This window comes from Eurytemora carolleeae, unplaced genomic scaffold, assembly GCF_000591075.1.
Source record: "Eurytemora carolleeae unplaced genomic scaffold, Eaff_2.0 scaffold786, whole genome shotgun sequence".
NCBI lineage: Eukaryota > Metazoa > Arthropoda > Copepoda > Calanoida > Temoridae > Eurytemora > Eurytemora carolleeae.
In genome coordinates, this window is record NW_019396672.1 from 126,690 (window position 1) to 149,190 (window position 22,501).

The following is a 22,501-nucleotide window of genomic DNA, read 5'->3' on the forward strand; positions in this document are numbered from 1 at the left end:
AAAATAGCGCAAAAGTTCGCAAAAAAATGTGCGCGAAAATAGCGCAAATTTTGCGCAAAAGATTTTGCCATTTCGTGGAAACCCTAAGCCCAACTCTTCTACAATCAGCCTAAGGTAAGCCTAGGTAATCTGTGATAATATAAAAGGAACAAGTCTTCGCCACAAACTCTGATTTTCCAGTCCCTTTATCTTTTTAATCCAAAAGTTGCAAACTTTAGTAATATTTATATAAAGATTTCTGTTAGATCAAATAATCAAATATCAAAGGTTCTCACTCCCCATGTTTTTTTATTTATCTATAAAATAATTATGAGATGGAATGTAAAGAATTTGAGTCGCGGTTTAAATCCGCCAAAATCCGCCAAAACCCAGTTTAAATTTAGCGCCGGCTTAAATCTTTAAACATTTGATACAATTTTAAGTGGAACCAACCATATTAAAGCCGCAGCTTAAATTTAAACCGCCGCTTAAATTCTTTAAATTTGGTCACTGGTTACAAAAATCTAAAACTCTTTCTTTGAATTCTGATGGCATAGACCTTTAATATATCAAACTATGAACTGGACGATCAAATCGGATTTTCAAGATTGAGACCAATTTTAAAATCTTCGTACAATTTCCGATTCAATGAGCTTAATTTTAGGCTTGTAAATAAAACAATGATAAATCAATTTAAGCTATAATGACTTTACAACAACAAAAATTAGTTTTTTAAAAACTAATTCTACTCAAAGTATCAATTATATCTATCTATGATTATTATTATTATTATTATTATTATTATCATTATTATTATTATTGATACTATTATTATCATTATTATTATTATTATTATTATCATTATTATTATTATTGATACTATTATTATCATTATTATTATTATTATTATTAACATTATAATTATTATTATTTACTTTCCTCATTATCATACTCATTGTTATTATCATTATTATTACCCTGAACATCTTCAAGCAATAAAAAATGACTAAAATGTGTTAAAGTTGAATTACAGTATAAAAGTTAAAATTTAAAACTACTTGACTTTTAATATTTTTCAGGTAAAGATGAGAAAGAAAGAGATTATCAGCTTACTCCTTGGGTCGCCCAGCTCTTTTACAACTTTTCAACCTCAAAAACGACCTCCTCGCTTTGGTTGATCACAAAAATGAAGTTCTGACAATCCTGAAACACCATGGAAATGTGTTTTTTCTCATAATGAAAGTTAATTCGACATTAATTTAAATATATATATTTTCTGTTCTGAAAACAATACAAATTTTAAACAAACTATTTTTTTTAAGTAACAGATAGGTGAGAATTCAATTTTAGATTTAACCCTAAAATTACGATATTATGATAGAATGGAGTTTTTATCTTTTAGTAGCAATTTATTTGGCAGCGTTAGAAGAAATAGCGTTTTAATAATGTTTTACAGCTTTTAATTGCGATTTTTGGTACAAATCAGAAAATTTAGAAAGAATGAATCAATAAAGACAATTCTATAAGGCTTATATAATAGTTTGTATGCAGAATTATTAAATACTTTTTTTTCGAGTGTTATGTGCATATTTTGACGTTTAAGCTTAGATATTGTTGAATATGATTTGGGACGCTTTGTAGGTTAGGTACGTAGAAACAAGAGAAATAGCCTTTTCCAATCAAAGAAGTTCGTAGTAAGATTTTGATTCCACTGGAGACCACCGGAGGGATTTCGGTTTCACTGGAGAAGTTTGAAAAATCACGACTTACAATTTAAAACTTTCCGCAGGGTGATTTACAATCCACTGGAAGGATTCAGATATCTTTCCTAGGGGTTTATTATTCCACTGGAGGGACTCAGATATCCTTCCAGGGGGTTTATAATTCCACTGTAAGGATTCAGATCAGGGGGTTATTATCTCACAGGAAAAATTAAGATACGCTTCCAGAGTTTTATAATTCCATGGAGGGATTCATAAATCGTTTCAGGTGGTTTATAATTCCACTGAATAGATTCAGATATCTTTCTAAGGTGTTTATAAATTCCACTGGAGGAATTCAGATATCCTTTCCGTGGGTTTAAAAACCCATTGGAGGGATATATATATCCTTTCCGGAGGAATTCAGAGGGGTATATAATTCGAGGTATAGAGGTATTTCTGAATCCCTCCAGGGGAATTTTATACCCAAAGGAAGGATATCTAATTCCCTAAGAAGGAATTATATTTACTATGTTATTTGAATTCCTCCAGTGGGATGATTATGCAATTGTATTTTCAAATTCTCTAAATGCACAAAACGACTGTCCTGATGTTTTCTTTAAATTAGGAGAATCTGCACAAAAAATTGAACGAATAAAAGAAACAGATTCAGTTAGATTCTTGGGAATATGGCTGGACACAAAATTGAATTTTAATGACTATTTTAAAAGATATACAAGTAGTTAACTTTTTCATTTTATGCCATGAAATTGCGCTATTACTCTTTTTCCACTACCATTTAGAATTTAGTTCAACATTCCTAATGCTAACTTCAAACAAAAATATTGATAAGAAAGAATCACTGCAAAATAAAGCTATCCGTCTTTTGATTGGGTTACCTAGAATAAGTCACACAGCAAAGCTTTTTGAGATTTAAACATACTCCCCTTCAGAAAATTAGAAATTTTTAATGTCATAAAATTTTTTATTTCAATTGAAAGGAAATGAAATGATTTTTATATTCCTAGAATAAAATCTATTAAAATTGGACTGCTCCCCCCTCACAATTTCCCTAAAATATAATATAAAATAAACAACACTTCTCTAAGCTTTCAAATATCAATCATATTTCGAATTTTAAACAGAATTTAATAGAAGATTTTTATCAGGAGAACAAATGTTTTAATTCTAACACATGCTATGTTTGCAAAAGAATCGAATACTAAACTACTTTTCAGTGCATAACTGATTGAAAGAAATGACAAAGGAATATTTAAGAAAGGAAACTAATTATTGGGTAAAATGGTGTTAATTTTATAAATAATCTTAAATAAAGGTCAGATTTCCTAATTAAGCTTTAAAGATATATTCTAAAAACAAATTTTGACAAAATTTTAAAAGTCAGTTAATTATGCGGAGCCAAATTGCAACGTACCTTACTGTACTATTCACACTCTTTCTCTCAGGAATCATTTTTACATAACAAACTTTCTTTTTTACAGTGAAAACCAAATAGCAGTGAAGACACGTCGACTTTTAATTATTTTAATTATTTGTTTATAGAAAACACTTTGTAAAATGACATAACGCTGTAAAACTTTGTATATTGTGAAAACTGTTTCTAAAAAAAGGCCCTTCACATTGAAACATATACAAATATTCAACCAATAAAGAGAAAGTGCAGCAATTACATAGGTTTCTGCTTCTGCTTCTGAAAATCTTAAAAAAGTACTTCAGTGCCCTGTATACAGCCATACTGATGATAGGTACTTTCTCAAAGGCTTTTTTCCAAAAGGCAATTTCCCAAGAGTATTTTTCAGGGGGTGGCATTGTATGTTTGATTAGGTATAGAGAGATCGGCTTATTTAATGATTTGTCAAAGAAAGAAGCATGGTTACAATTAATTGTAGGAAATCATGAATATAGGAAAACAGATGGTATACATTCTGTACAAACGTCTCTAAAGTCTCATCCTTTATGGGTAAACCTATAAGTTTATAGCAAGATACTAATGCAAGGAAAGTTAATTGCGATTGTGAATACTCTGCGTACATATTGAAACCAGTTCTCTCTGAGCGGAATTTGTAAATAATGTAAAATGGCTCAATGTTCGTTTAGTATCCGAGGAGGATTATATTTTGATAATTCACTTAACAGTTTCATATGACCAGAATATTTCATAGATTATTTTTGTGAAAATGGATTCCATGTCAGGCTGTGGAATCCGTCTTGTGTTTACTTTTCCGCCCAAAGACAGTACACTGCAGTACAAAAAATGCGTACACCTCTGAAATAACTTTCTTTGCATTAGTACCTTGAGTTTATTGCATGTATTTTTCTTTTTTTAAAGGCTCTGAAATTAGTGGGCAGGGCTGCGGATGAATAATAAAAGAAATAGGTTGGGGGGGGGGGGGAGTCCCCAAGCCACCCTATTTTTGTATAATTCCAGATATTCAAAAAACAATTGTTTGATTTGAAGTCTACATGTACATACCCCGCGTACTGTATGTACAGATTAAACTGTATTGCATGACCTTTTGGATAAAATCAGTGGAAAGTACTTAATTGTGTACAGAGAGCCCGAAATTTAAAAGATTATCATGGAACAAAACCAGAGAACAAGAATAAAGGGAATAGGACAAAGATAAATAAATAAACATAGATAGCGTATGTACGCCAAATCGCCAAGAATTGTACAGTCCGCGAACTCATACTTCTAGGGGTCAAAGTGTATTTCAATGATAAGCGGGGTGGTTTGGTGTTTTAATGGATTTCATGATAGGTTGTAAAATAATTCCGGAAATGGAACTATTTAAACAACAATATTTCACTGAGCAATATTTCATATTGACGATAACTGAAGAAGGACATGAGAAGGACTAAACTAACTTAAAGTTATCTCTACAGAACTCATGTACACCAGAAGTACTCAATGACAAAAGAACAACTAATGTTCACAAAGGGACACAAGCATAGTTATCCAACAAAATATTACTTATCGATCCCAAATTAAAGGGGAAAAATCCAGGCTCCAAATACCACACAGGGACACAAGCGTAGCTATTCAAGAAGTTATTAGTCCAGGCTCTAAATGCCACACAGGGACACAAGTGTAGCTATCAAACAAGATATTACTTATTGATCCCAAATTAAAATTGTAAAATCCAGACTCCGAATGCCACACAGGGACACAAGCGTAGCTATCCAACAAGCTATTAATCCAGGCTCTTAATGCCACACAGGGACACAAGCGAAGCTATTCAACCAGATATTAATTATCGATCCCAAATTAAAGGGGGAAAATCCAGGCTCCAAATACCACATAGGAACACAAGCGTAGCTTTCAAGCAATCTATTAATCCAGACTCTAAATACCACACAGGAACACAAGCGTAGCTATCCAAGAAGCTATTAATCCAGGCTCTAAATACCACACAGGGACACAAGCGTAGCTATCCAAGAAGCTATTAATCCAAGCTCTAAATGCCACACAGGGACACAAGTGTAGCTATGAAACAAGTATTTAATCCAGGCTCTGAATGCCACACTGGGACACAAGCGTAGCTATCGAAGAAGCTATTAATCCAGGCTCTAAATACCACACAGGGACACAAGCGTAGCTATGAAACATAGGTACACAAGCGTAGCTATCCAAGAAGCTATTAATTCAGGCTCTAAATAACACACAGGGACACAAGCGTAGCTATCCAAGAAGCTATTAATCCAGGCTCTAAATACCACACAGGGACACAAGCATAGCTATTAAACAAGCTATTAATGCAGGCTCTTAATGCCCCACATTACTCATTGATCCCAAATGAAAAGTGAAAAATCCAGACTCTGAATGCCACACAGGGACACCAGCGTAGCTATCCAACAAGCTATTAATCCAGGCTCTTAATGCCACACAGGGACACAAGCGAAGCTATTCAACAAGATATTAGTTATCGATCCCAAATAAAAGGGGGAAAACCCAGGCTCCAAATACCACATAGGAACACAAGCGTAGCTTTCCAGCAATCTATTAATCCAGTCTCTAAATGCCACACTGGGACACAAGCGTAGCTATCCAAGAAGCTATTAATCCAGGCTCTAAATACCACACAGGGACACAAGCGTAGCTATGAAACAAGCAATTAATCCAGGCTCTAAATGCCACACAGGGACACAGCATAGCTATGAAACAAGCTATTAATCCAGGCTCTAAATGCCACACAGGGACACAAGCGTAGCTATGAAACAAGTTATTAATCCAGGCTCTAAATGCCACACAGGGACACAAGTGTAGCTATGAAGCAAGTTATTAATCCAGGCTCTGAATACCACACAGGGACACAAGCATAGCTATCCAAGAAGCTATTAATCCAGGCTCTAAATGCCACAAAGGGACACAAGTGTAGCTATGTAACAAGCTATTACTTATCAATCCCAAATTAAATAGGACAATCTTCAGCCTGTTTATTAAAACAAGGAATGATTACTCTCTCGCAATCAACAGTACAGAGTTACTATATCAACTAACTTTACTACTAATTCCTACGTCGTATCTATATCACATGATTAAGACAATCATGTTACATATTTACCGCACAGTTAAAGTATAATGTACATATTTATAGGATTAGCGAGGATAGATATAACGTAGTGGAGCTATCTCCACACATGTTCACAGTGTAGTTTATGTTGAATGTACATATTTAAAGGATTAGTATTGATTTTTATAATTGTAGTTATTCTAATCACACTGCATGTTTTAATGATATTACGTAGCTCATATTTAATATATCTAGATATGCTCAGGTTAACAAATATGGGGATTGCTACCATATTTGCTGAATGAAAAACCCAAAAACGTTTAAATTTGATTAAAAATGATGTCTGAGAAGGAAATTGTAAGAGGAATCGGATTAAGACAAAGGATGGACTCAAACCAGTAGAACCAGAAGGTACACCAATGAGAAAGCCTTTCTCTTCTCAAATACAGGGTGTCCCAAAAAACATAGGAATTCAGTGACGAATTCGAAGTCGGCTTTGTATAAGATTTATGATTTAGTATAGCGATACCTACTTAGTACTTATATGAAAGCTGTCATCCCGGTGAATTTTTCGTCTGCTAGAGTTTAAATATTGTTGTTTGTTTATGTTTTGGTTCAATACGAATGTGCTGAATAAAATTAGAAGATTTCGAGTAAAAATAAAGTACACTGTTCATACTGCAGAAATTTTAAAGAAATAAATAATTATTGCAGAAAATATGCGTACAACCAAACAGAAGACCGTGATACGAGGTTTACATGTCTATAAAAGACAAGTTAAGCCAGGAGATATTTTAAGTTGTAAACTTGACCAATTCTGGATGTTGGAAAACCCCAGTCGATACAGCAATGCTGTCAAAGATTCGTTTAACCGAACGGTAAGCATGTCTTTACATTTCCTTAATTAGCCATATTTCTCTTTCTTGATTCCGCCATATTTTCGTCATTTCTTTAACCAAATTCCTCGTTTTTTCATTTCCTGTTCATTAACTTTAATAAGAGACTATAGTCGGGCTTTTAAGTGACCTTTTATTTAAAAAGAGTGGCATACACGATTCACAACAGTACCCTTAAACTCGTTAACTAAAAAGGTTTTAAAGTGTACTATTGTTCATTGTGAATCGGAAATGCCACTTTATAAATGGAGACAATTACTTTACAATTACTCAAACCCCTTAAATATTTCTTTTTGTATTATTAACAATTCTTACTTCTTTTCCATTTCTTCAATTTCACACTGTAATTTTCATATTAGGTTGGACATATTGCCAAAGAATGGGAATATTCATTGGGCCCTTTAATCAAGTTTGAAAGAAAGGAGGTGGAAGTTAGAATTCACAACTCTGGCGAGGGACCCCAAATTGGTAAGTTTTTTATTTTACTTGATTGCATTGAAACCTTTCATTGTTATTGAATTTCCTTTTTAGAATGCGAGATAAGCTTCCCGTTTGACAAGAACCTAGATTTTGTCTGGATAAGAGTGTACAGGGAGGAGGTTCGGAAGCAAGGAGGAATAATCCCAGGAGTGAGGACTAAATTCATTTTTGACCAAAATCTACTTAATTAAACAATTGATGTAAACAACTATTTTTTTATTTGAACAATAAATTTACAATATAGTTTTATGCATTCTTTATCTCAAGAATTCAAAATGGCCCCCTATTTGCTCCATGCACATCTGTGCACGTCTCCGCACGCTGACGTGACATTTTTTAATCAGCTCTGGATCTCCGTTAAGTTGATCTACCACCTCTGTGATTAACTCTTCAAGTTTGTCCAAGGAGATGGGGAGAGGACTGATGAAGACCATCCTTTTCATTATGGACCAGATACTAAACTCGACCATCAAATTGATGGTCGAGGTATTCCATGAATCTAGGATTTCTGTGGATGGTAGCACAATCCTGTTGCCAAATTATTCCTACGTTAAACCATATTTCGATTTTTTAGAAGATCATAAGAAACTTTGAAGTTTAAATTTTTGGTAATCATAAAAGTAAATTTTTGGCAATCATAATAGTCAATTTGGTGTGTTTTAATTCTTTAAAGGCTAACTAAAAAAGACCCCACCCTCCTTTATAAAAACAACTCACTTTTAAACACTTAAAAGAACAGTAGACATAATTTTAAGCATGGCTAAACCAGAAGGTTGAAATTACGTCAACAGTCACTTTAACATCGTTGCCCTGGCCTTGCCTTAAAAAAAGGATGAATAGCGTCTCCTTATTTTCTAAAACTTATGAAATATGGTCCCTTCAAGTGATCCGTTGTTTGCAGTGCATCTACTGGGGAATGCACTCCTCCTTAACCAATTCTTGGTGCATCTGGGAATTCATATTTCCGTGTATAAATTTTAAACCAAAGAGTCTTCCCTTACAGGTACCGGCAAACACCATCAACTGAAACAAAATAATAATTATTCAAAATTCTGCAGAAAAATACAAAGACCAAAGATACTGATACCTGGAGTAAGGTTGGGTTTAATTGATACTGGGACCTGGAGTAAGGTTGGGTTTAATTGATAATGGAACCTGGAGTAAGGTTGGGTTTAATTTTACCTTCAGGCAAAATTTCCAGTGAAATTAAATTTTTACAGTGGCGTTTCCGATTCACAACAGTACTCTTAAAACCTTTGTCTGATCAAGAATGAATGTGATATTCTTATTTTAAATAATTGTACACCGCAGTACAATTAGTTTTGTACACAAACATTTCAATCTCATTAAAATACTTTTCAGGGCTGTTCAGTGTTCATAGTTTTCGTGTTAAGACACAGAATAATAATACAGCATTTTATTAAAGTTTACGTAAAATATACTCTAGCAGACGAAATTACATAATATGTCTTTACATCAGGTATTACAATACTAATCCTTAAATAAGACGACATCGAATTCGTCACTAAATTCCCATGTTTTTTGGGACACCCTGTACTTTATTAAAAACACATTTTTACCTTTAGAAAGGATAAATTACAGACAGAACATAGGAAAAATAAATTTTTAAAAAAAATATTAAAGAGGTCTTTAAAATTGCTATAAAATTGCAAAATGGCTTATCTCCTGTAGCCCTCTATGGACAATGGGGTCAGCTTGAATTTGAACTGGACCAGACCAGACCAGACTCTTATACTGGTCTGAGTGACGCGCAGCAAGTCAAGTACTGGCCTGACCATAATTCTATACGGTTCAGGTTTAACTTTGATAGGCCAGAGTTTTTAAAGTACCTGGCCTATCCTAGGCCTATTTGACCTACCTCACTAGCTTATTTCAGTGTGAGCCAACCACCTACTTATGTATAAGGATGTATTGTATATATATATAAGATAAAAATTCTCTTAGGATAGCCTGTCTCTGGTAGGGTTGGGCATGTAGGGTTTCCAATCGGAATTGCGTGCAATGTTTTCGTCTGCTTGCGCTATTTCATTGCATGCAATTGCACTATAATTGCGAAAAAGGAAGCAATTATATATTTGCGGAATTACATCTAAAAATTAATAATTTTAACTGTTCGACTTACAATTTTATGCAGCAAATACAAGAATGGAATTAAATATTTCCGTTCATTTTAAGAAAAACGAGGCCCGAGTGTCACTTGTTTCCACAGTTTTCAAATTTTAAAGTTTCTTGTGGTTAAGCTACTATTTAAAAATTTAATATGATACATTTTGTATTTGTTCACATTGGATGAACATTAAAATGGAAACTTTTTTTGGTTAAAATTGTAAGGTTTGTTTATTGGAAACTAGATATTTTGCTATAGTGAGAACAAGAAAACTATGGAGAAAGACAACATCACAGTGTATTTGATGTAGTTACAAGTCAAACAAAATTAATTAGTAACTTATAAGATCACTTATCCAGTTACATGGGCCTGCTTGAGTCTAAACTATCGTCTTCCTATGCTAGAATTTTCTGGTTATCATGCTGCAAATAACAAAAAAAGATTAAGCATTTGAGACTGAAATGTTAGTGAAGTTCAGTTTATTGTTTGCCACTACCAAAGTTTAAATTGATTTTTTTGTTGTTGAAAGGAATTGCGCAATAATGAATTGCATTTATTGCGTGCCATAAGGTTTAAATTGAATTTTATCAAAAAATTAAAACACAAATGGAAGAAAGTTGGATGTAATTGCAAGCATTTAAATTCACTTGCGCGCAAGGGCTCGCAATTACACGCAAGTAAAATCCACTTGCGTTGGAAACCCTAACTGCATGTTCCAACTTTTTGTAGCCATTTCATTAAGGGTTTATAGTTCCAACATTTAAAAAAGAAAAATTTCAAGTAGCCGATAATTTTTTAAAAATTACCATTAGTTAACAATTTCAATTTTATCAATGGCGTTAACGGAAAATTTTCAAAAATTATTAACGGCTCAACTTGTTATGGTCTATTACATTGTTAATTGTGCGAAGCAACAAAAAAAATTGTTAATGGTTAAAGAAATTGTTAGTGGTATATTTCAGTGTTAATAGCACTAAGCAGCAAAAATTCTATTGTTAATTGTTATGAAATCGTTAACGGTGTAGTGGTTAACAGTCTTTTGTAGTATTAAGGGAAGTACCGGTTTGTCAAATTGTTAACGGCACTCGCAGTTGAACTATATTTATCCTTTTCTCCGAACTGATTAGTATCTAAATATCCAAATCAACTTTTTTTTCATATTCTGAGGAGAACGGCTGGACAATTATTTTTTTATGAAAATTCAAAGGTTGCTGCTATCTATTCTCAGCATTTAAGGTTGAGAACATAGAGACAACATTCAAAAATATTAAAACACTTCAAAGCAATTTTAAGCAGAAAAAAAGAAAATTATTAAATTTTTTTTCAAAAATGGTAATCCTTAACGTTAATATCCTCTGTTCCATTAACGGAGGTTTGCCCAGCCCTAGTCTCTGGTTACCAAATTGTTTTAAAATCAAAATTGTTATTTTCGTCTTGTAAATGTTTAAGCATATTTGATGTTTAAGAATCTAATCTATAGGAACCTAATCTAAAGGGCATTTGATATTAAAGTATCATAGAGAATAAGATCTGAAAGATGTAGAAATAAATAACTTTTTAGGATCTTAGTCTACACTTTACAAAAAAAAAACGAAATATGAACTGAAATCTAAAGAATCTTATATAAAGTTTTTTTCTTCAAACATTTAATTAATCTAAATTACATTTTTTCTTAAATCCAGAGTTTTATTAGAAAAAGTATCCACTGTATCTGTTCTCTATGTAATTATGATTTTTATATTCCCAGAATAAAATCTATTAACATTGAATTGCTCCCCCCTCACAATTTTCCTAAAATATGGTATGAAAATAAACGACACATTTCTAAGCTTTCAAATCTCAATCTTATTTTGAATTTTAAACAGAATTTAATAGAAGATTTTTATCAGCAGAACAAATGTTTTAAACAAATTTTTAACTTTAATAATTTATTTCAATTAAAGTTTACAATATTTTTAAATTTCAATATGATATCAGATGGAAACATTTTTAGACTTTTATATTTCTTGTCTTTCATTCTTTCTACTTGATCATCCATTCCTTGTCCATCCTTCAATCATACTTTGGCTAATTTTAAAAATAAAAATAAATGAATTGGTTGGATGTTTTCTGCAGCTAGCCAAATTGCAGAGGCAGAACTATTTTATGGAGCCCTGTATCTATATCCTGTCTTGTTTGTTTTTAAATTTTGCTTCAGTCATGTTCATAACACACTTTCAATAAAATTTTCTTGATGGAGGGGAGAGGGTTGAGGGGGCCGTTTTACACATTTTCCAGTTTTTTATCTCGAGTAGGACATAGAGGGGGGGGGGATGGGACGTCTGCCATCCTGTGTATTTGTCTTTAGTCGCTATCAGTGAAAAACAATAGATGGTGTGAAGATCAAATCCCCTTCTAATTTTTCCTGTTCAAAGTTTTCTTCTTCTTTCTTGTTTATCTTTCTTTAAGCAGCCATCTCTAATGTCAAGAGATTCCCCTTCCACTGTTCAATTTCTTTTTTCTTCTTGCTTCTTGTTTCTTGGTTTTTACACTTTAAGTCCTTTCCAAATAGTTCTTTTAACATCTAGTTGTGGAGCATGTAAGATAGAGATAAGGAGGTTTGGAGGAAGAAGGGTATAGGGAATTTCTCCCTGTGTTCCTTCATTTTATACTGTTTCCCAGTTAGGGGAATTAAGGAATTTACCCATATGCGACATAGGGAGTTGTGATCCCTGAAAGCTCTCTTGAGAGGTATCTTCCATGGCAGTCCAGTCCTCACATCTGGTTGAGTAAAAAACCGGTATCGTTGTGCATGGCTTGTATTCCCATGAGGGGTTAAACTCCTCTTTCAGTGCACCAAGCTGAAGATGAAATTTTGTTTTCAGCTTCCCCTGTAGGATACAAGATGCGTAACTAAACTCAGCGCTTCCCCAGCTGTAATTCTGGGACTACTACATAGTAGGTCCATTCTGCTTGAGAGAAAGCAGGCAACTGTGTTTTAAACAAATAAAGGCAACTGTGTTTTAAACAAATAAATCTATAATTTTTATTTCTAAAAGTTCTTAGTTCATTGTCGAAAAATACTAACAATTAGGGCTGGGCACGTTCCGACTTTTTTGAAATCGTTCCGTTCCGTTCTAGAACGAGGGCCTTCAGCTAAATCGTTCCGTTCTCGTTCCAATAAAAAAATCTTTAACTATTTCTAGATGATTTAGAACACATTCCTGATTTAAAATGCGTTCCCAACTTAGAACAAGTTCTTGATAATAAGAATGCCTTAACGATTTTAACCATTCTTTTCAAGCAATTCCCGTTCTGTTCTGTTCCGTTCCGTTCTTTTACTAATTGTTCCAATATTTTGAAGAACGCGTTCTGAGCGTTCGTTTTTTTTTCGGAACGATGGTATCGTTCTTGATCGTTCTGTTCGTTCTCAGCAAAGAACGATCGTTCCACCGTTAACGCGCCCAGCCCTACTAACAATCCACCTCTAATTTATATTAAATATAGTGTAAACAATAAATTTGTAACTTTCCTTATCCTTTTCTCTCCTTTTCTTTTTATCTCTATTTTTATATTTTTTTGAGAATTGGGGGGAAATATTCCCAAAACCTCTACTTTTAGAGATTTTTAAATATTTTCTCCTGAAACACTTTATTTTGTATGTTTTTGTTATATTTCAAAAATAAACAATTTTTTTACTTACTTTTCTTTTCTTTTTTATAACCACTTTTATTTCCAGGTTTATATGGAGATTATGCTGACACAGAAAATGGAGGTAACATGTTTGTGGTAATTCTATATAATAATAATAATTTTTTATTTTAAAGAATAGAATACCCATTTTTGGCGATTTCGCTAACTAAAATATAAGGAATAAATTATCTGCAGAATTATTTCCAAAAATCTAGGTTTTGTTAAATAAGAGAATAGAAAATGATTTCTTTTCCTATCCTCCCTTTTTCTATCCTACCCCATCTATCAACAGGATTAAATGAAAACAGAAGTCTGAACACAAACTCATCTCTAGTGATTTCCAATGGGACATGGAAACTTAAGATTAGCCAAAGTACTTAAGTGGGCCAAACTCATAGTTGGATCAAGATTTCAGATGTGAAATTAGCCATTTTACTGCACAATTAATAATTTCAGACAGCACAATAATGCCTGCATGCCTAATCTGTAAAACAAGGAATGCACAATTTGTGATACCGAAAAATGAAGATCTTCGAAATAAATCTCTTGGTCTTCACTTTTGTATTTTGACAGATTTAAGAAAGGTTGAGAACTAGACACAGTTTTAAAGATATTAAGAGAGGCGTATTCAGGTTTTTTCCCCAGGAAGGGGGCTTAAATTTTTTTTTTTTTTAGGGGGGACAACCCCCAGTAAGTATAAAAACCCAGTTTTTCAACTTTAAACTGTGTATCCTTCAGAAGAGGGGTAGTGCGGATAGCAGTGGTCGGAGAGTATTAATAATTCCAGAAACAAGCTGAAAACAATTGATTTAGTGGGAATCGATACCCATATTGTATACTTTGCACATAGAATAAACCCATGGTAAGAGTGGGGATGGGTCTGTTTATTAGAGAGACCCCACCCCCCACCCTTGAAGGTGAATCTGAATGGCAACTATACCCTTACTACCCCAACTACCGTATGTTTTTAGAGAGACCCCACCCCCACCCTTGAAGCTGAATCTAAATGGCAACTACCCTTACTACCCCAACTACTGTCTGTTTTTAGAGAGACCCCACCCCCACCCTTGAAGCTGAATCTAAGCCCCCACCATGCATTCTATGCCACCTTGATTGTAAGTATGTTTAGGAAATGGGTGTGATTATAACCCTGAAAGTGATCTTTTTACAACTGTATACCCAGACACTAACCCTGCCGTAATCTGGGCTTGGAGTTTCCCAGGTGTGGTTGCAGAAACAGTTCCCAATAAAGTTGGTTGGCCAACCTACTCATGGATGCCAGGATTACATATAGAAACAGATATGAACTACTCTGTAAAAATAGATACAAATTACTCTGTAGAAAAAGATACAAACTGTCCTAAAATACAAAATAGTAGCACAATTCTTTTTAGAAAGAGATACATAATTATGCATCGATACAAGCTACTCTAAAATTTCCAGTATTCATTGAAATGGTCTTATCTACACTACAGAATTACAGAATTGGGTTACTAGAGCATTGTTTCATAGAGAAATATATAAAATTGCTGAACTTCTATTGTTTCCTGAAGATGGACATTTATCAACATTAAAAGATAGTAAGACTGGAGAGTGGATTATTTTCTATCCAAATCATGAAAGCTTCAGGTATTACTATTTTGGAGAGACCTCCAAAAAGATTCTTAAATTGATATTTCTACAGAACCATTGGGCCAGTTCCTTTACCAGACCAAAGTCGGATATTAAGTCCACCGTAAGTATTATCTTTTACTTATGATGGAAGTTTATGTTAAAGTTCATTTTAAAAAAGGGTGGATTGCTAGTTAAGTTAAGCACTGAGAAATTTATCAAATTCAGAAAACTTTGGAGCAATTAAGTGTCTCACAACTAGGATTGTATACAGGTATTTTCAAAAAGAGGTTGGGCAGATTTCTACATAAAAAATAAACCCCTGATTTTTCAATAAACTTCTTCTTAATTAATGATGTTTGAAGGCACAAAATAGCTGGGGGAAAATTGAACTCTGATGCATACAATAACGGAGGCATGTGGCTAATGTCAGGTCTATTATTTTTATTTCAAACTTTGAAAAATTGAGAAAACAGCAAAAAGTGATAAAGGGCTGAGAGAAGTCACTAGCTCACAAACTTATTGAAACACATTAAATGTTAGGACAGGGACATGAATTTCAGTTTGAAATATATTGAGGAATGAATCAAGTTTGTATGTATTTATTTAATAAAATATGACACTGATTAATCCCAATTGATTTATACTCTGAGAGACATGGGCAGAAAGGTTAATAAAGGGATACAACCAGACGGTCGGAGATTCAAATTCATCAATTAGACCCAGAATAAACACAACAATATAATCTGAATGTTAAGCTCATCTAACGGATTCCAAGGGAAGCATGATTGGATTCTTCCACACTGAAGATCAATATCCAGGAGCTGGAGGTAAAGATTACAAAATACATACCTAGATATTTATATGTATTGATGGGCATGGTTTTTAAGTCCATTTTTAATAATAAAAGTTTTTAAGATTATAAGAGGTTTCACAATAATCTGAAATGTAAATCTCATTTTAAAATTGCATGTTTGATAAGTTTAGTTAAACTCCTTTTTTGTAAAAATTACAAATGAATGCAAAAAACTCTTTAAAATTGATATTTGTGCTTTTATGATAAAATTGTTAAAATGCATATATTTTTGTTTACATACTGTGTATTGCACTCTAAGAAATTTCAAATTTTCATCTAACAAAATTTGTTGGAGCACTGGACTCAAATACACCTTAGCAGAATCATTTGTCAAATTTTGTTAAATGTATTTTCAGTCGCCTTAAATTAACATTTGATACATGATCTATCAACAGGTGTTAGTCCCCCCACTGTCATGCACAGGCCATGCCTCCATATGTGTGCATATTTTTTACCTATAGGCTCAAGGTTAAAACTACACCTTAAAAAATAACTTTGGAATCTTGAAAAGATCATATCAGCAGTTGAGGCCGACCCTTGCCCCGCTCCAGAGTTCACAAATCAACACTGTACCAACAGGGCATTTAATTGATACTCTAAAATCCAAATAAAAACATCATTTCCGGACCAAGGCAACCTTCACATAGCAGCCTACATTAAACAACTATCCAAATCCCAGATTCTATTTTAAGGAGCTGCTCCCCTACAACAGCAGCCTTCAACAGTCCTGAACCAGAAAGCTCCAGTATCTAGGATTCATCTATACCAGCTTCTAGCAGCTCCCCAACAGCAGCATCCTTCCACAGTTTTGCCCCAGAGAAGCTCAGGGTTCTAGGATTTATCCATACCAGCTGTTTAGCAGCTCCAGAACAGAAATTAACTTCACAATTTAATGATGCTCCCATATATTTCGTAATAAGTTTTCAATAAACATTTCAAACCCATTACATATATCATTTAATTCGACATAAGGTCTAATATTATACTTAAGTCCAAAAAAATACTTGTCATATTAGGTTTGAGCCCACATACCAAGAAGAATTATATTTAATGAATAAAAATTGACAAATTATTTAGTGCATGGATTCATTGAGAACTTACAAACAAGTCAAAGTATCATATTCTAAAATACCCAACTGCCAGGGAATCTTTGCAGGGATATACAAGGTTTTTTCTCTTTTGATCATCAGGTACTAAATTTACCAAACGAAGTTGTTCAAACACATCTGAACAGATTAGTTAATCCTAGACCATTATCTGGGTAAGACCTCTCTCCAAGATGTTCTTGTTATTTAAGCCTAGGCACTGAGAAGCTGTATCTTAAAATGCTAGAATGCTTAGCCAGACCATACTTAAGCAAGAGTGTAATAATCAAAGGTGACAGATAATTTCTCAAAGACATTTTCCCAAGGGCGAATTCCCAAGTGACAATTTCCCAAGTGGCAACTTCCCAAAGGATAGGTTATGCCCTCTGAGTTGCTGTAGGCTGCAATGTGGGCTGATTGTTGCGGCTAACCTCAATTATTATCAATCACATCAATTATTCAGCTGGCAGCAGGGTATTTCGAAATTGTGCACTTAATATAATCTAATCTACTAATTTATTTTTCTGTTAAAAATATGACAAGTTGAGCATAACAATTACATATCTATATGATTTCTGTTAATTTTCAACGGAAGGAGAGCAGCCATAGCAGGGCTGTTTTCATGTTGGTCTCCTGGCAGTTTACTGTGAATGTTTTCCACCCCCTGTGGTTTTTCGTACTAACTTAAAAAGGGCTTACATTACATTAGAACGCTAAAACTTCTTCCCTTTTTCAACTTTATAGTTGTGAACAAAGGTTGCTAAATTTTGTTTTGATGCATATGGAAAGGTGGTGAACAGTCAAATGGGGGATCGGTATATAAAAAAATCAAAAATGATTAATAATTAAGCTAGGGGGCTATAATTTACATATTTGCATAAGCCCTTGAAAAATGGATTTAGTAACATGTTAATATTTGTTACAGTTCCAACTTAAACACTACACCTCAAGAATTGAGAAGGATATTTAAAATATGAAAATATATTTTCTGTGAGATTCATCCAGTTTTTTTGAAGCAGTTGAAAAACTCTCTACCAAAAAGGAATATTTACAATAATGTTTTTATATAGATGCTTTGTGGCAAAAACTTAAAATGATGACAAAAAATGGTATTTTTCAAAGTTACTAACTTTATCTGTTATAAAGGTATGGCCTTCAAGTCCGTGGCTCTAGGATGCAGTAAAGACTTTGGTGTCTCCTGGGTTGAAAAGGGTAGAATAATTACTGTAGGAGATAAACCAGTTCAACCAACTTGGTCAGGAACAGGAGATCAGGTATACCAGTTTAACCAACTTGGTCAGAAATAGGAGATCAGATAAACTGGTTCAACCAGCTTGGTCAGGAACAGAAGAACAGGTAAACCAGTTCAACCACCCTGGACAGGAACAGGAGATCATATAAACCAGGTAAACCAGTCCAACCATCTTTGTCAGAAACAGGAGATCCAGTAAACCAGTTCAACCAGCTTGGGCAGGAACAGGAGATCAGGTAAACTGGTTCAACCAGCTTGGTCAGGAACTTGCAGCAGGTATCGCAGTGACCTCCCCAATTAATTATATTTGATCACAGAAGCTTTGTTTGTTATTCCTTGACAAGTCTAATCTTATGTTTTGTGGTCTAACATATTTATTTAATTTGTTATGGATATATATATTTGGTCAAGACCTATCACACAAATAATATATTGACAACAAATAAAATGTATCTACTGGAATTTAGACAAATTAACTCAGCTGGCGCTTACATTTGTTCTGAAACAGGATGTTATCTGGGATTGGAAAAATAAAAGATGGTACATGGGAACCAGAATGTCTGCAGCTATAAACTACAACAAGGTAAATTCTTAAATCTCCATTTTTCTAAAATTTCTTCCTCCAATTCTGTAGATGCTTAAACTTAAAAAGGTTTACCATAGGATACATTAATTAGTTTATCAGGTTCAATCTAGGTGGTAATGAGATTTTCAAGATATTATGCATGACATCACTAGTGTCAAATGTGACTGAGGGGTCAGTTCTAACCTGTGTTTTAGTGTAAAGGACATCAAATCAAACAGTAAAAAAAAGAACAGAAAAAAAACACAAAACTGCACCTATTTCAAACTAGGGTTTCCATTGGCAAAATTTTTAAAAAGAAAGCGGAAATTATTTCTTATGTTGCGCTAAATTTTTGCACAAAAAAATGGCAATGTGCAATCATTCCCAAACTTCATTTTGCACAACATTGAACTATTCTGCTTTTGCATTATTATTTTTTGCACAATTTTGCGGAACAAATTTTTAGTAAAAGGTTGAATAAAGGTCTACACCAAATAGATTCTAGTACAATAGATGGCAAAGTAGAATTTCAGTACAGATGTATTCTTACGTCACAAGTGTCAACGTATCATTTTAAAAATGAATATGTCTAGGCCTTAAAAATCAGTGAGTTGGCAAGGTAAAACCAAAGGCCAAGATATTGCAACACTTTTGAGCAAACTTGTAAAAACAAATTAATTTATTGTTGTTTTCATTTTGTGTTCTAATTATTCTTCATTAAATTTTATTTCCTTTCTTTAAGGACTTGAAAATTAACAGAGTTTGCTGTTTGTTTAACAGAAATTCTTCACTTGATTTTCAAAAACTTGCCATCTGTTAACCCTACCATGATTAAGGGCTTACATTAGAACGCAAAACTTATTCATTTTTTTAACTTCATAGTTGTGAACAAACTTTTTTTGATGCATAGGTTAAGATGGAGGAAGGTAAAACAGTGGGTCAATGTTTCGAAAAATCAAAAAGGGTTAATACCTTTTTTTATTAATCAATCTACAGGGCTAAAACATATATTATTGAAAAGCCTTTGAAAATTGGATATTTATAACATGTGTCACATGTTAATATTTGTCCAAAGTAAACAAAAAATTTGAAATTTTTGTACTTTTTAAAAATCCTCCCATTGAAGTTACAGGTCTGATTTTTATAATAAGAAGGCATTGAAAAATTGGACTATAGTAACATGTTTCACAGCCCCCAAAATCTATCTATATTAGACAAAACTAGCCCAATTGGGATAGGGTTAATTTAACACTTGATTGTTGATCTAACCCTAACAGAGGTCCAATCCACCAGTCTATTTAATAAGACGTTTACTTTATACCAGTGATGTAATAACAGTTGTAATGAATACTTTCATTATCTCCGGTACCACCTTTTGTTATTTGTACTTGATTATTGCTATTTATAGATATATGTTGACATTTCTACATTTTGATGGTCTGCTTTATATTTGAATTCATGATGTATAGAACGGTGAGATGTCTGGCTGGAAAAAATGGGATGGATCAGAGTTCTCTAGAAATAGCTTAGTCGATGATATGGAACCACTTAGGAACAAATATCAAGATTTTATAATCATAAAATTTAATAAAATTTTACATTTTTTAATCTATGAGTCAAAAAAATATGAATATTTGTTGTACAGGGATTACAATGGAAATGTTTTACAGCCAGGTTGATCTTTATTTTTATTTTTATTCTTTTAATATCACCAATTTTTTCTATTGAACTTTAAAAATGTTACTCCAAGATTTCAATAGTTTCAAATCACTAGAAAAATTCATGAAAAAATATGCTTGAACCTCTTTGGCATAAAATTCTATGTGCATTAAAATGCAAAATAAATAATAAATAATCAAATCTTATGTTTTTATGCAGTAATACTAAATTATGATTATTTTTATGATTATAATGATTATTTAAAATATTAAACACACATGGAAATATATGCGTTGTTAGTATAATTGAGCTATTCTCATTATTATTTTAATGATACAGCCATGCAAATATATTTCTCTAAGCATTTATGTAAAATTGATTGGATTTGTAACATTTTCTTCTAGGTGGGAACCCCTCTCTACACTGGAACAAGTACCTGGAACTATGGGTAATGGTTTACCATGGATGGAACGGGAACATTTATATCACAACAGCAAGGAACAGTTTAGATCAACTATCAAACTTGGGAAGCCACAATTAGCAAGATTTGAGTATGTCCTGACTAAATATAGAACAATATTACAATACAATTTTTTTTCCAAATTGATTGTTCATTAACAACCAATTTTGTTATTTTTTTTTATTTGGCTTAAAAAAAATTTGAACTTCTTGTTCTCACAATTACCATTCATTTCCATCAATTTTCATCCAATTCCTTTGTTTTCTAACTAAACAATTAATTCATTTTATTGATAGTTTAATAAAAATAGTAAGTAAATAAATAAAAATAGTAAGAAAAGCAAAAACTTTTTCAAAACTTCGTTCAAATAATTTATTTGTTCAGTGAAGTACAATAAAATAAAAAGATCATTAACAATTTTAAAAAACAAAATATTTTGTTCGTTTTGAAAAAACGAAGTTTTTCAATTCCTCTAAATAATCAAATCCACTCATTAACTTTGCTGAATGATACCATTGTTCATGAACAATTTTGTTTGTTCACAAATACAATGCCCATTTCTATAGTAGCAATGAATGGAGATATAAGAAAACTCTTGTACTTCAATATTCAAAAAAGTATAAATTAGAATAATTTTAATAGGAAAAATGAGTTCAAAATTAGAACACATCTGATTGACTGTGATACTAAACAAATCTCTAATAGGGTTAAGCTTCTTGAGTTAAACTGTATACAGTGATCTTCCATTCTTTGAAACTCCTCGAATTCTAGTGGCAAGAAGCTCAGATACAGAGAAAAATTGGTATCCAACTCTTTTATCACGGGTCAGTTTTCACCCAAACATAGCCCCTCCTACATACACTTACCCATACTTTATAAGTATGGATACATGGATACTATACATATTTACATGTGGATACATGGATACATTAATACTGATCCCCTGGGTCTCCTCAGTTGTGTGGGACCTTTATCCGGTAACTCATAGGTCTAAGTTTGTTTAATCCCAAATTTACAGAGGCAAGCCATCCCCTTAGCTCCCTTTAAACATCCACTCTTACATATGTATATAATATGTATAGATTTATATTTAATGTTTGCCTTGTTGGTTAGGAATACAGGATTTTAACCTGAAGTTAATTTTTGCGCAATTCTGCACATTGAGCATAATTTGTAAACTTTTGCACTGAATTTCAAATTTTGCACAAAATGAATTCTTTTGGCGCAGCATCTCATTCATAAATTTATCCTATCACACCATTCATATATTCCTAGGCACATGGCGACCGTCTAGGTGGAAGGAGCATGTTCTTGTATTACCGTCTGCGCCCTCAAGGTCCGAAAGGTGGTGTTTCTTTCTTCAAGAAGACAGAACTTAAACTCTGTAGAGATTCAGATTGTAATTAAATATTAATTAATAAAAAATATAAGCAGAAAGTTATAAATATGTCATTGTTTATTAGCTTGTAATCAAATTTAGATAGATATGCATATTTATTCAGTTATATCACATATTTGTTTAAAGCTTTACAATAGTGGTGTTTAGCATTTGTATTTATGTGTATTTATTTATTAAATAAGTAGCTTGAAATTGTTAACACTTTTCTTTGTACTTTGTATTAC

General features: G+C 32.9%; 1 protein-coding gene and 1 long non-coding RNA gene across 3 annotated transcripts; both read left to right on the plus strand.

The window, feature by feature from the left end:
• The first annotated feature begins 3,066 nt into the window (after positions 1-3,066).
• Positions 3,067-22,319, plus strand: LOC111707203 (uncharacterized). 2 transcript variants are annotated; one of them, XM_023480259.1, is made up of 15 exons: positions 3,067-3,145; positions 6,566-6,625; positions 13,437-13,472; positions 14,520-14,672; positions 14,944-15,019; positions 15,075-15,125; positions 15,367-15,434; positions 15,760-15,831; positions 18,089-18,216; positions 18,703-18,777; positions 20,229-20,311; positions 20,405-20,433; positions 20,823-20,916; positions 21,615-21,702; positions 22,154-22,319. In XM_023480259.1, exons 1-15 carry the CDS (start codon positions 3,091-3,093, stop codon positions 22,283-22,285), a joined length of 1,200 nt encoding a protein of 399 aa, XP_023336027.1. In that variant the 5' UTR covers positions 3,067-3,090; the 3' UTR covers positions 22,286-22,319. The 2 variants fall into 2 exon arrangements, with proteins under 2 accessions (XP_023336027.1, XP_023336028.1); XM_023480260.1 differs by having other exon boundaries at positions 21,615-21,680; positions 22,154-22,269.
• On the plus strand, positions 7,336-7,834 carry LOC111707205 (uncharacterized). The gene is made up of 2 exons (XR_002766390.1): positions 7,336-7,578; positions 7,642-7,834. It is a non-coding gene; the product is annotated as an uncharacterized LOC111707205 (long non-coding RNA).
• Positions 22,320-22,501: the final 182 nt, after the last annotated feature.